At 46.3% G+C, this 15,000-nt stretch overlaps 1 protein-coding gene across 2 annotated transcripts in view; it reads right to left on the minus strand.

Moving 5' to 3' along the window:
* LOC110506994 (F-actin-uncapping protein LRRC16A) overlaps positions 1 to 15,000 on the minus strand; it is a 220,702-nt gene that overhangs the window by 137,114 nt on the left and 68,588 nt on the right. For both annotated transcript variants that reach the window (XM_090186089.1, XM_090186092.1), the window contains exons 3-4: positions 12,996 to 13,046; positions 1 to 60 (exon numbers count right to left, since the gene is read on the minus strand). In XM_090186089.1, coding sequence (XP_090042215.1) covers positions 1 to 60; positions 12,996 to 13,046 — 111 coding nt within the window. The remainder of the gene's footprint in view (positions 61 to 12,995; positions 13,047 to 15,000) is intronic.

The following is a 15,000-nucleotide window of genomic DNA, read 5'->3' on the forward strand; positions in this document are numbered from 1 at the left end:
CTGTGTGGGCTTGTTACAGGTGATCCCTTGTATCTCCAGATAATTAAAGTTGTGTTCAACCTGAAAGAGAATAATAAAACACATGTAGAAATCATGATATATAATACAGCTGTCAATCACAGTAGTGTTTCAGACCTGGCTGGTAAATACTACTCTGGATGGATGAGGTACTGTAGGAGGATAATGGATGGATGATACACTGTAGGGGGATACTGGATGGATGATAATGGATGGATGATACACTGTATGAGGATACTGGATGGATGAGATACTGTAGGAGGATAATGGACGGATGAGATACTGCAGGAGGATAATGGATGGGTGAGATACTGTAAGAGGATAATGGATTGATGAGGTACTGTAGGAGGATAATGGATGGATGAAGTACTGTAAGAGGATAATGGATTGATGAGGTACTGTAGGATGATAATGGATGGATGATATACTGTAGGAGGATAATGGATGGATGAAATACTGTATAAGGATAATGGATGGATGAAATACTGTAGAAGGATAATGGCTGGACGAGATACGGTGGGAGGATAATGGATGGACGAGGTACCGTATAAGGATAATGGATGGATGAGATATTGTGGGAGGATAATGGATAGATGATATACTGTAGGGGGATAATGGATGGATGATGTACTCTAGGAGGATAATGGATGGATGAGACATCGAAGGAGGACAATGTATGTATATTGTAAGAGGATAATGGCTGGGCGGGGTATCGTATGTGGATAATGGATGAATGAAATACCGTATGAGGATAATGGATTTATGACATGCTGCGTGAAGATAATGGATAAACGGTACTGTAGGAGGATAATGGATGGATGAGACATCGAAGGAGGACAATGTATGTATATTGTAAGAGGATAATGGCTGGGCGGGGAATCATATGTGGATAATGGATGAATGAAATATCGTATGAGGATAATGGGTATATGACATGCTGCGTGAAGATAATGGATAAACGGCAGTGTAAGAGGATAATGGATGAATGATACACAGCATGACGATAATGGATGAATTATACTGTATGAGGATAATGGATGGATGAGGTACTGCAGGAGGATAATGAAAGATCAGAATAGTGACTGAGTCTGCACCTCAAATGCCACCCTAGACCCATAGGGCTCTGTTTGAAAGTAGTGCACTACGTAGGGAATAGGGTGCCAATTGGGAGACACGCTCTAGCTTCGTTCTAAAATGAATGAACAGGGATCTTTTCCCAACCTGCCTCTGTTCAAACACACCCCTCAGTGGTGAGGTCATCATTTAAGAGTATTGCTTCAGAATAGAATCATATCATGAAGCATCTCAGAGTAAAAAATGCTGATCTGGGATCAGTTTTAGATTATAATGAATATGATTTTAATGGACGGTGGTACCTGATCCTGGATCAGCACTCTTAACTCTGAGACCCTTTATGAATATGGGCCTGAATGTAGAGTTCATGAACATCCACTTCTTCTCAGGTCCTTTGAAACAGGAAGTTATCAAACAACACGACACAATGTTGTCTAGCATTCCATTCCACAAAAAGGACTGGAGAGTGAAGCTGGTTCACACCAGATGCACACGTTACAAATGTACACACACACACACACACACACACATACACACACACACACACACGTGCATACCACATACCAAACTGTGAATTAATACACACACACACACACACACACACACACACATACCATACTGTGAATTAATACACACAGACACACACACACACACACACACACCTGCACACACACACACACACCTGCATACCACATACCATACTGTGAATTAATACACACACACACACACACACGTGCATACCACATACCATACTGTGAATTAATACACACAGACACACATAGACAAACAAACCTCACACAAATCAAATGAAATGGTATTGGTCGCATACACATATTCAGCAGATGTTATTGAGGGTCTCGTGAAACGCTTTGTGTTCCCGGCAGTGCAGAAATATCTAATAATACACAACAATACACAACAATACACAACAATACCCAACAATACACAACAATACACAACAATACCCAAATATACACAACAATACACAACAATACACAACAATACCCAAATATACACAACAATACACAACAATACACAACAATACACAACAACACCCCACAATACACAACAATACCCAACAATACCCAACAATACCCAACAATACACAACAATACACAACAATACCCAACAACACACAACAATACCCAACAATACACAACAATACACAACAATACCGAACAATACACAACAATACACAACAATACCCAACAACACCCAACAATACACAACAATACCCAACAATACCCAACAACACACAACAATACCCAACAATACCCAACAATACACAACAATACACAACATTACACAACAATACCCAACAATACCCAACAATACACAACAACACCCAACAATACACAACAATACACACAAATCTGAAAAGTAAAAGAATGGAATTAAGAAACATAGAAATATTGGGACGAGCGAAGAGGGAGTCTGGTGTATAAATCTGAATATGTGATGGGATGTATAGACATTATGAACAGTATGTGGTTAGAATATGTATATAGTATATATATATATATATATATATGTGATGTATAGACATTATGAACAGTATGTGGTTAGAATATGTATATAGTATATATATATATATATATATATGTGATGTATAGACATTATGGACAGTATGTGGTTAGAATATGTATATAGTATATATATATATGGGATGTATAGACATTATGAACAGTATGTGGTTAGAATATGTATATAGTATATATATATATATATATATATATGTGATGTATAGACATTATGGACAGTATATTGATATAATATATAGTTTATCTGTAGAGCATGTGATGGGATGAATAGACATTATGGACAGTATGTGGATAGAATATGTATATAGTATATATATATATATATATATATGTGATGTATAGACATTATGGACAGTATATTGATATAATATATAGTTTATCTGTAGAGCATGTGATGGGATGAATAGACATTATGGACAGTATGTGGATAGAATATGTATATAGTATTTATATGTGATGTATAGACATTATGAACAGTATATTGATATAATATATAATATATAGTATATCTGTAGAATGTGTGGATAGAATCATATATGTGGAGCAATAGTTGAATAGGATGGCCTTGACTAATAATACAGTATATACATATGAAATGGGTATAACACACACGCACGCACACACGCACGCGCTCACATGCGCACACAGCCAGGAACCAGGCAGCATGGCCAGACTGATGCAGGCAGGTAGACAGACAGTGCTCCTGAGGCTTGGCAGTAGTTGTAGACAGAGAGAGGAGAGAGGCTCTGTCTGTCTGACCCTCAGGCTGACTGACAAATTTCAACCAGCTGGTTCTTCCTGTGTCATAGTTACTGTATTCCAGAAGGCCTACCAGCCAGCTGGTTCTTCCTGTGTCATAGTTACTGTATTCCAGAAGGCCTACCAGCCAGCAGGTCCCTCCTGTGTCATAGTTACTGTATTCCAGAAGGCCTACCAGCCAGCAGGTCCCTCCTGTGTCCTAGTTACTGTATTCCAGAAGGACTACCAGCCAGTTGGTTCTTCCTGTGTCATAGTTACTGTATTCCAGAAGGCCTACCAGCCAGCAGGTCCCTCCTGTGTCATAGTTACTGTATTCCAGAAGGCCTACCAGCCAGCAGGTCCCTCCTGTGTCCTAGTTACTGTATTCCAGAAGGACTACCAGCCAGTTGGTTCTTCCTGTGTCATAGTTACTGTATTCCAGAAGGCCTACCAGCCAGCAGGTCCCTCCTGTGTCATAGTTACTGTATTCCAGAAGGCCTACCAGCCAGCAGGTCCCTCCTGTGTCCTAGTTACTGTATTCCAGAAGGACTACCAGCCAGTTGGTTCTTCCTGTGTCATAGTTACTGTATTCCAGAAGGCCTACCAGCCAGCTGGTTCCTCCTGTGTCATAGTTACTGTATTCTAGAAGGCCTACCAGCCAGCTGGTTCTTCCTGTGTCATAGTTACTGTATTCCAGAAGGCCTACCAGCCAGCAGGTCCCTCCTGTGTCATAGTTACTGTATTCCAGAAGGCCTACCAGCCAGCTGGTTCTTCCTGTGTCATAGTTACTGTATTCCAGAAGGCCTACCAGCCAGCTGGTTCCTCCTGTGTCATAGTTACTGTATTCCAGAAGGCCTACCAGCCAGCTGGTTCTTCCTGTGTCATAGTTACTGTATTCTAGAAGGCCTACCAGCCAGCTGGTTCCTCCTGTGTCATAGTTACTGTATTCTAGAAGGCCTACCAGCCAGTTGGTTCTTCCTGTTTCATAGTTACTGTATTCCAGAAGGACTACCAGCCAGCAGGTCCCTCCTGTGTCCTAGTTACTGTATTCCAGAAGGCCTACCAGCCAGCTGGTTCTTCCTGTGTCATAGTTACTGTATTCCAGAAGGCCTACCAGCCAGCTGGTTCTTCCTGTGTCATAGTTACTGTATTCCAGAAGGCCTACCAGCCAGCTGGTTCTTCCTGTGTCATAGTTACTGTATTCCAGAAGGCCTACCAGCCAGCAGGTCCCTCCTGTGTCCTAGTTACTGTATTCTAGAAGGCCTACCAGCCAGCTGGTTCTTCCTGTGTCATAGTTACTGCATTCCAGAAGGCCTACCAGCCAGCTGGTTCTTCCTGTGTCATAGTTACTGTATTCCAGAAGGCCTACCAGCCAGCTGGTTCTTCCTGTGTCATAGTTACTGTATTCCAGAAGGCCTACCAGCCAGCTGGTTCTTCCTGTGTCATAGTTACTGTATTCCAGAAGGCCTACCAGCCAGCAGGTCCCTCCTGTGTCCTAGTTACTGTATTCTAGAAGGCCTACCAGCCAGCTGGTTCTTCCTGTGTCATAGTTACTGCATTCCAGAAGGCCTACCAGCCAGCTGGTTCTTCCTGTGTCATAGTTACTGTATTCCAGAAGGCCTACCAGCCAGCTGGTTCTTCCTGTGTCATAGTTACTGCATTCCAGAAGGCCTACCAGCCAGCTGGTTCTTCCTGTGTCATAGTTACTGTATTCCAGAAGGCCTACCAGCCAGCTGGTTCTTCCTGTGTCCTAGTTACTGTATTCTAGAAGGCCTACCAGCCAGCTGGTTCTTCCTGTGTCATAGTTACTGCATTCCAGAAGGCCTACCAGCCAGCTGGTTCTTCCTGTGTCATAGTTACTGTATTCCAGAAGGCCTACCAGCCAGCTGGTTCTTCCTGTGTCATAGTTACTGCATTCCAGAAGGCCTACCAGCCAGCTGGTTCTTCCTGTGTCATAGTTACTGCATTCCAGAAGGCCTACCAGCCAGCTGGTTCTTCCTGTGTCCTAGTTACTGTATTCTAGAAGGCCTACCAGCCAGCTGGTTCCTCCTGTGTCATAGTTACTGTATTCCAGAAGGCCAACCAGCAGAGTCGGTCCCTGTAGCCTACCTGAAAATCCTTATTTTAGCCTTCCTCAAATGTCTTTTCGAAGTCTTTATTCAGACTTGCTGAATATCCAAGACAAAAAGGTACACATCTACGATATAAAGCTGTGAAGTGTGAATGTAAAAACCACCTATAAATCCCTTGTTCTCAGTCACGTTCACTCCTCTCCCTCACAGAGTCTACAAACACTGACAAACATGTCCACTGAGGTGTATCGAGGCCCGTCCCACTAGAGAATGTCCCACTAGAGAATGTCCCACTAGAGAATGTCCCACTAGAGAATGTCCCACTAGAGAATGTCCCCACTAGAGAATGTCCCACTAGAGAATGTCCCACTAGAGAATGTCCCACTAGAGAATGTCCCACTAGAGAATGTCCCACTAGCAGTGTTGGATTAGATATAGTGAGGAAGAGGAAATGAGTGAAGAATGAAAGAGATCAGTCCATGTCTGAGCCAGCCAATAGCTGCAGCCTGCTGAGAGGTGCTGTCAGAAAGCAGAGGCGTGACTAATTGTATAATCCAGTCACTCGTTTATTATCCATCTGTCTCTCTGATATCTGTCCTGACAGTATTCTGTTTCTCTGATATCTGTCCTGACAGTAGTCTGTCTCTCTGATATCTGTCCTGACAGTATTCGGTCTCTCTGATATCTGTCCTGACAGTAGTCGGTCTCTCTGATATCTGTCCTGACAGTAGTCTGTCTCTCTGATATCTGTCCTGACAGTATTCTGTCTCTCTGATATCTGTCCTGACAGTAGTCTGTCTCTCTGATATCTGTCCTGACAGTAGTCTGTCTCTCTGATATCTGTCCTGACAGTAGTCGGTCTCTCTGATATCTGTCCTGACAGTAGTCGGTCTCTCTGATATCTGTCCTGACAGTATTCTGTCTCTCTGATATCTGTCCTGACAGTAGTCTGTCTCTCTGATATCTGTCCTGACAGTAGTCTGTCTCTCTGATATCTGTCCTGACAGTAGTCTGTCTCTCTGATATCTGCCCTGACAGTAGTCGGTCTCTCTGATATCTGTCCTGACAGTATTCTGTCTCTCTGATATCTGTCCTGACAGTAGTCTGTCTCTCTGATATCTGTCCTGACAGTATAACTCCAGTTAGAGGTAGATCTGAGATAATGGATAACGCCAGTTAGAGGTAGATCTGAGATAATGGATAACTCCAGTTAGAGGTAGATCTGAGATAATGGATAACGCCAGTTAGAGGTAGATCTGAGATAATGGATAACTCCAGTTAGAGGTAGATCTGAGATAATGGGATAACTCCGGTTAGAGGTAGATCTGAGATAATGGATAACTCCAGTTAGAGGTAGATCTGAGATAATGGATAACTCCAGTTAGAGATAGATCTGAGATAATGGATAACTCCAGTTAGAGGTAGATCTGAGATAATGGGATAACTCCGGTTAGAGGTAGATCTGAGATAATGGATAACTCCAGTTAGAGGTAGATCTGAGATAATGGATAACTCCAGTTAGAGATAGATCTGAGATAATGGATAACTCCAGTTAGAGGTAGATCTGAGATAATGGATAACTCCAGTTAGAGGTAGATCTGAGATAATGGGATAACTCCAGTTAAGACTGCATGCTCAGCCCAGCAGAGATTACAGAGATGACGCAAGACCTGCTGCCAAACTGCAACCTTAACTGCATATCATCACGTCAAATACACAAAGTCAATCAGTGTCGTGTTGACAGTAATGATGCATCTGAATGGTGCAGGGCTGTAGTAAAACCCTGCCATGACCACTGTTAAAGTTACACCCTCAGGGTGGGTTGGATGATAGACTTCACATACAGAGCGTGTGTGTGTGTGTGCGTGCGTGCGTGCGTGTGTGCTTGTGTGTGCAGGCATGCATGTGCGTGTGTGCGTGTCTGAGTGCGTGCGTGCGGGTGGGTGTGTGGTTTTGTGTGTGTGTGTGCGTGCGTGCGTGTGTGTGCATATGTGCTTGTGTGTGTGTGTGTGCGTGTGTGTGCATATGTGCTTGTGTGTGTGTGTGTGTGTGTGCGTGCGTGCGTGCATGTGTGTGTAGACAGAGCTCAGAGCTCAGGGATTAAACCAAGGACACAGCACCAGACCTAACATAACCTTACCTAAACACACAGGCCTGGCTGCTGCTGCAGGCTGTTGTCCACAGAGACACACTGGTTCTAAACCAACATCAACTGAGTCTTACGGGAGAGGAAAACTAAGTAGAAAGAGAGAAGGAAAATAACAGAGGTAGAGGGAAAATACAGAGAGAGAGGAGAGGAGAGGAGAGGAGAGGAGAGGAGAGGAGAGGAGAGGAGAGGAGAGGAGAGGAGAGGAGAGGAGAGGAGAGGAGAGAGACTTACTCCTACAATCCCTCCCAGCTCTCCTCTATCTAACGGGAAGCCCCAGAAGGTGGAAACCAGATCCGACTGATCAGAGGAAACCAGACCAGACTGATCAGAGGAAACCAGACCAGACTGTTCAGAGGAAACCAGACCAGACTGTTCAGAGGAAACCAGACCAGACTGTTCAGAGGAAACCAGACCAGACTGTTCAGAGGAAACCAGACCAGACTGTTCAGAGGAAACCAGACCAGACTGATCAGAGGAGACCAGACCAGACTGATCAGAGGAAACCAGACCAGACTGTTCAGAGGAAACCAGACCAGACTGATCAGAGGAAACCAGACCAGACTGTTCAGAGAACACCAGACCAGACTGATCAGAGGAAACCAGACCAGACTGTTCAGAGAACACCAGACCAGACCGATCAGAGGAAACCAGACCAGACTTATCAGAGGAAACCAGACCAGACTGTTCAGAGGAAACCAGACCAGACTGATCAGAGGAAACCAGACCAGACTGATCAGAGGAAACCAGACCAGACTGATCAGAGGAAACCAGACCAGACTGTTCAGAGGAGACAAGACCAGACTGTTCAGAGGAAACCAGACCAGACTGTTCAGAGGAGACAAGACCAGACTGTTCAGAGGAGACACGACCAGACTGTTCAGAGGAAACCAGACCAGACTGATCAGAGGAAACCAGACCAGACTGTTCAGAGGAAACCAGACCAGACTGTTCAGAGGAAACCAGACCAGACTGATCAGAGGAAACCAGACCAGACTGTTCAGAGGAAACCAGACCAGACTGATCAGAGGACACCAGACCAGACTGATCAGAGGAAACTAGACAGGACGAGGGTGATAGAAAGCCAGACGATGGGTCAGATCAATTCCACCATTTTCATAAACAGGCTGAAGCCTGCCTGGAGCGCAGCACACTATCAAAACAACCACAGCCTGAGAGGCCCCAGCAGAGATACCTCTGATGGAGAGAGAGAGAGAGAGGCTAGGAGGGGAGTAAGAGAGAGAGAGGGTAGGAGGGGAGAAAGAGAGAGAGATAGAGGGTAGGAGGGGAGAAAGGGAGAGAGAGGGTAGGAGGGGAGAAAGAGAAAGAGAAAGAAAGAGAGAGGGTAGGAGGGGAGAAAGAGAGAGAAAGAGAGAGGGTAGGAGGGGAGAAAGTGAGAGAAAGAGAGAGAGAGGGTAGGAGGGGAGAAAGAGAGAGAGAGAGGGTAGGAGGGGAGAAAGATAGAGCGAGGGTAGGGGGGAGAAAGAGAGAGGGTAGGGGGAGAAAGAGAAGGAAAGAAAGAGGGTAGGAGGGGAGAAAGTGAGAGAAAGAGAGAGAGAGGGTAGGAGGGGAGAAAGAGAGAGAGAGAGGGTAGGAGGGGAGAAAGATAGAGCGAGGGTAGGGGGGAGAAAGAGAGAGGGTAGGAGGGGAGAAAGAGAGAGAAAGAGAGAGGGTAGGAGGGGAGAAAGTGAGAGAAAGAGAGAGAGAGGGTAGGAGGGGAGAAAGAGAGAGAGAGAGGGTAGGAGGGGAGAAAGATAGAGCGAGGGTAGGGGGAGAAAGAGAGAGGGTAGGGGGGAGAAAGAGAAGGAAAGAAAGAGGGTAGGAGGGGAGAAAGAGAGAGGGTAGGAAGGGAGAAAGAGAGAAAGAGGGTAGGAGAGGAGAAAGAGAGAAAGAGGATAGGAGTGTAGAAAGAGAGAGAGTCCCCTGAACTCTTACAGAGAGAGGGTAGGAGGGGAGGAACAGATTTTACGCTGGCCTGAGAGACGGCTACTAATCTATAGCTGAAGAATCTCCTCTCCTACTGCTAAAATGCATCCTCTGCAGGCCGTGAAAGTCAGACAGACTGATAAGAGTATCCTGTACATGTCTCTGTCCAGGCCATGATAGACAGACTGATAAGAGTATCCTGTACATTCCTCTGTCCAGGCCGTGATAGTCAGACACACTGATGAGAGGATCCAGGACATCCTCAGTCTGGATTCAATGAACATCGTTCTGTGGACTAACTTCAGAACTTCTGGCTGTAGTTCCTGTATTTATTGAAGGATAACAAAGTAATGAGGATTCAATGTAAGAATCTGTTCAGTGGACAATCGACAACTCCAGGGTGGGTTGGTAAATACACTGCTGTCTTATCACCCAGTGACCTGGGATCCAGTGGAGGTGATCCTCTAAGGTCCAGTAGAGGTGATCCTCTAGGCTCCAGTGGAGGTGATCCTCTAGGACCCAGAGGAGGTGATCCTCTAGGATCCAGTGGAGGTGATCCTCTAGGTGATCCTCTAGGGCCCAGTGGAGGTGATCCTCTAGGACCCAGTGGAGGTGATCCTCTAGGACCCAGTGGAGGTGATCCTCTAGGATCCAGTGGAGGTGATCCTCTAGGACCCAGTGGAGGTGATCCTCTAGGACCCAGTGGAGGTGATCCTCTAGGACCCAGTGGAGGTGATCCTCTAGGACCCAGTGGAGGTGATCCTCTAGGACCCAGAGGAGGTGATCCTCTAGGATCCAGTGGAGGTGATCCTCTAGGGTCCAGTGGAGGTGATCCTCTAGGGTCCAGTGGAGGTGATCCTCTAGGGTCCAGTGGAGGTGATCCTCTAGGGTCCAGTGGAGGTGATCCTCTAGGGTCCAGTGGAGGTGATCCTCTAGGGTCCAGTGGAGGTGATCCTCTAGGGTCCAGTGGAGGTGATCCTCTAGGGTCCAGTGGAGGTGATCCTCTTGGGTCCAGTGGAGGTGATCCTCTAGGGCCCAGTGGAGGTGATCCTCTAGGATCCAGTGGAGGTGGTCCTCTAGGACCCAGAGGAGGTGATCCTCTAGGATCCAGTGGAGTTGATCCTCTAGGATCCAGTGGAGGTGATCCTCTAGGATCCAGTGGAGGTGATCCTCTAGGGTCCAGTGGAGGTGATCCTCTAGGGCCCAGTGGAGGTGATCCTCTAGGGCCCAGTGGAGGTGATCCCTGAGAGTAATCAGTCTCAGCGCCACTGCTTAGGACCACATGTAGGGGTTCCAGAGATCATCAGGGGTCACTAAGACCACATGTAGGGGTTCCAGAGATCATTAGGGGTCACTAGGACCACATGTAGGGGTTCCAGAGATCATCAGGGGTCACTAAGACCACATGTAGGGGTTCCAGAGATCATCAGGGGTCACTAGGACCAAATGTAGGGGTTCCAGAGATCATCAGGGGTCACTAGGGGTAAGCAGGCTTTCCTCGGGGTCAAGTTCCATTGACATCTCTAATCTACTAACAACGCCAGGGGGAGAGAGGAGAGGAGAGGAGAGGAGAGGAGAGGAGAGGAGAGGAGAGGAGAGGAGAGGAGAGGAGAGGAGAGGAGAGGAGAGGAGAGGAGAGGAGAGGAGAGGAGAGGAGAGGAGAGGAGAGGAGAGGAGAGTAACACTAACAGTCTACAGGGAAAATGTTGGTGTTTCAGAACAGGGGACACTGTAAGCCGATATAGACACACAGCTGACAGACCGTCTGATAACTGTGGTACATCTGTACTGTATTACTGTGTTGCACTGTGATGTGGCCAAATAAAAACAAGGGTCAGTGAACTGTGACTAAGGGCCAGTGGACTGTGACTAAGGGCCAGTGGACTGTGACTAAGGGCCAGTGGACTGTGACTAAGGGCCAGTGGACTGTGACCAAGGGCCAGTGGACTGTGACCAAGGGCCAGTGGACTGTGACCAAGGGCCAGTGGACTGTGACCAAGGGCCAGTGGACTGTGACTAAGGGCCAGTGGACTGTGACTAAGGACCAGTGGACTCCACCATCAGAACCTCCACCATCAGAACCACCACCATCAGAACCACCACCATCAGAACCACCACACACTCAATCAACTCAATTGAAGAAGTATTTAAAAAATATTGAAATTGGAAGCTGTTCTTGTACAGCCTGTGTGCCGGATGGCCAGAGTAGTTACCTAGGTTACCTAGAAGAGACAGGCCTATGAGCTGTAGCTGGCTGGCCAGAGTAGTTACCTAGGTTACCTAGAAGAGACAGGCCTATGAGCTGTAGCTGGCTGGCCAGAGTAGTTTCCTAGGTTACCTATGAGCTGTAGCTGGCTGGCCAGAGTAGTTTCCTAGTTGACCTAGAAGAGACAGGCCTATGAGCTGTAGCTGGCTGGCCAGAGTAGTTACCTAGGTAACCTAGAAGAGACAGGCCTATGAGCTGTAGCTGGCTGGCCAGAGTAGTATCCTAGGTTACCTAGAAGAGACAGGCCTATGAGCTGTAGCTGGCTGGCCAGAGTAGTTTCCTAGGTTACCTATGAGCTGTAGCTGGCTGGCCAGAGTAGTTTCCTAGTTGACCTAGAAGAGACAGGCCTATGAGCTGTAGCTGGCTGGCCAGAGTAGTTACCTAGGTTACCTAGAAGAGACAGGCCTATGAGCTGTAGCTGGCTGGCCAGAGTAGTTTCCTAGGTTACCTATGAGCTGTAGCTGGCTGGCCAGAGTAGTTTCCTAGTTGACCTAGAAGAGACAGGCCTATGAGCTGTAGCTGGCTGGCCAGAGTAGTTACCTAGGTAACCTAGAAGAGACAGGCCTATGAGCTGTAGCTGGCTGGCCAGAGTAGTATCCTAGGTTACCTAGAAGAGACAGGCCTATGAGCTGTAGCTGGCTGGCCAGAGTAGTTACCTAGGTTACCTAGAAGAGACAGGCCTATGAGCTGTAGCTGGCTGGCCAGAGTAGTTTCCTAGGTTACCTATGAGCTGTAGCTGGCTGGCCAGAGTAGTTACCTAGTTGACCTAGAAGAGACAGGCCTATGAGCTGTAGCTGGCTGGCCAGAGTAGTTACCTAGGTTACCTAGAAGAGACAGGCCTATGAGCTGTAGCTGGCTGGCCAGAGTAGTTTCCTAGGTTACCTAGAAGAGACAGGCCTATGAGCTGTAGCTGGCTGGCCAGAGTAGTATCCTAGGTTACCTAGAAGAGACAGGCCTATGAGCTGTAGCTGGCTGGCCAGAGTAGTATCCTAGGTTACCTAGAAGAGACAGGCCTATGAGCTGTAGCTGGCTGGCCAGAGTAGTTTCCTAGTTGACCTAGAAGAGACAGACCTATGAGCTGTAGCTGGCTGGCCAGAGTAGTTACCTAGGTTACCTAGAAGAGACAGACCTATGAGCTGTAGCTGGCTGGCCAGAGTAGTTACCTAGGTTACCTAGAAGAGACAGACCTATGAGCTGTAGCTGGCTGTTCTTACCTTGCTAGGGATGCGTGCAGTCAGAAGGAAGGCCCGGTGAGATGAGAGAGCCTGAGGAAAACAGAGAAAATAAACAAATAAGTTGATCATCACCAAGCCACTACAAGGCAGCTGTAGAACATCACACAGCAACTACAAGGCAGCTGTAGAACATCACACAGCAACTACAAGGCAGCTGTAGAACATCACACAGCAACTACAAGGCAGCTGTAGAACATCACACATCAACTACAAGGCAGCTGTAGAACATCACACAGTAACTACAAGGCAGCTGTAGAACATCACACAGTAACTACAAGGCAGCTGTAGAACATCACACAGCAACTACAAGGCAGCTGTAGAACATCACACAGCAACTACAAGGCAGCTGTAGAACATCACACAGCAACTACAAGGCAGCTGTAGAACATCACACAGCAACTATAAGGCAGCTGTAGAACATCACACAGCAACTACAAGGCAGCTGTAGAACATCACACAGCAACTACAAGGCAGCAGTAGAACATCACACAGCAACTACAAGGCAGCTGTAGATCATCACCAAGCCACTACAAGGCAGCAGTAGAACATCACACAGCACCTACAAGGCAGCAACAAGTACCAAAAGGTGATCATGATGAAAATACCTTTCTGAACACGTGTGACAGGTTGAGAAGAAAAACACTAACAGACAAGCACATTCCTGACTTGACATTCAGCTGAGTTTGTCTGATAGAACAGAACAGAAACAGGGAAGGAAGGGGGGAAACCCCCAGGGGGGAATAGGAGGAAGAAATGGGGGAACACACCAGTCACCAGTGGAGTCAGAAGGAAAAGTTTCCCACCGTGTCATGTTTAAAAACAAGGCCTGGGCAAGATGGCCTCCTTCCAGCAGAAGAGGACAGTGACGGATATTTGTTTTGGCTGAGGGACATTTAGAGTGACCCCACAGGGCCTGAGAACAGGGGGAAAGAGAATGGGGGGAAGAGAGAGAATGAGAGAGACAGATAGAGGAATGGACTCGTCTTGCTGGGTCTCCTCTCCCCCTGACCTGACTAGATTCAGAGAGACAACCTCTGTGTGCTGTGGCCTCACCTCATCGCTCTCTCTCCTCTCTTTCTCTCTCTCTTTTAAAGAGCACTAATTACTCATGGTTTTGTGTACAATTCTTTAAAAACAGGAAAAATACCAGAATATTCTCTAACTCTCAGGAAGAGTCCTTACAAACAAATATATGATTCTAAACCAAACCAGGCCATTACAACACATCATCATGTCTGTGTTCCAAATGGAACCCTATTCCCTATATAGTGGACTACTGTGTTCCAAATGGAACCCTATTCCCTATATAGTGGACTACTGCGTTGAAATGGAACCCTATTCCCTATATAGTGGACTACTGTGTTGAAATTGAACCTTATCCCCTATATAGTGGACTACAGAGTTGAAATGGAACCCTATTCCCTATATAGTGGACTACTGAGTTGAAATGGAACCCTATTCCCTATATAGTGGACTACTGAGTTGAAATGGAACCCTATTCCCTATATAGTGGACTACTGTGTTGAAATGGAACCCTATTCCCTATATAGTGGACTTATGTGTTCCAAATGGAACCCTATTCCCTATATAGTGGACTACTGAGTTGAAATGGAACCCTATTCCCTATATATAGTGGACTACTGTGTTCCAAATGGAACCCTATTCTCTATATAGTGGACTACTGTGTTGAAATGGAACCCTATTCCCTATATAGTGGACTACTGAGTTGAAATGGAACCCTATTCCCTATATAGTGGACTACTGTGTTGAAATGGAACCCTATTTCCTATATAGTGGACTACTGTGTTCCAAATGGAACCCTATTCCCTATATAGTGGAATACTGTGTTCCAAATGGAACCCTATTCCCTATATAGTGGACTACTGTGTTCCAAATGGAACCCTATTCCCTATATAGTGGACTACTGCGTTGAAATGGAACCCTATTCCCTATATAGTGGACTACTGTGTTCCAAATGGAACCC

Source organism: Oncorhynchus mykiss, chromosome 2 (genome assembly GCF_057628025.1).
Source record: "Oncorhynchus mykiss isolate SJ-2025 chromosome 2, ASM5762802v1, whole genome shotgun sequence".
Classification (NCBI taxonomy): Eukaryota; Metazoa; Chordata; class Actinopteri; order Salmoniformes; family Salmonidae; genus Oncorhynchus; species Oncorhynchus mykiss.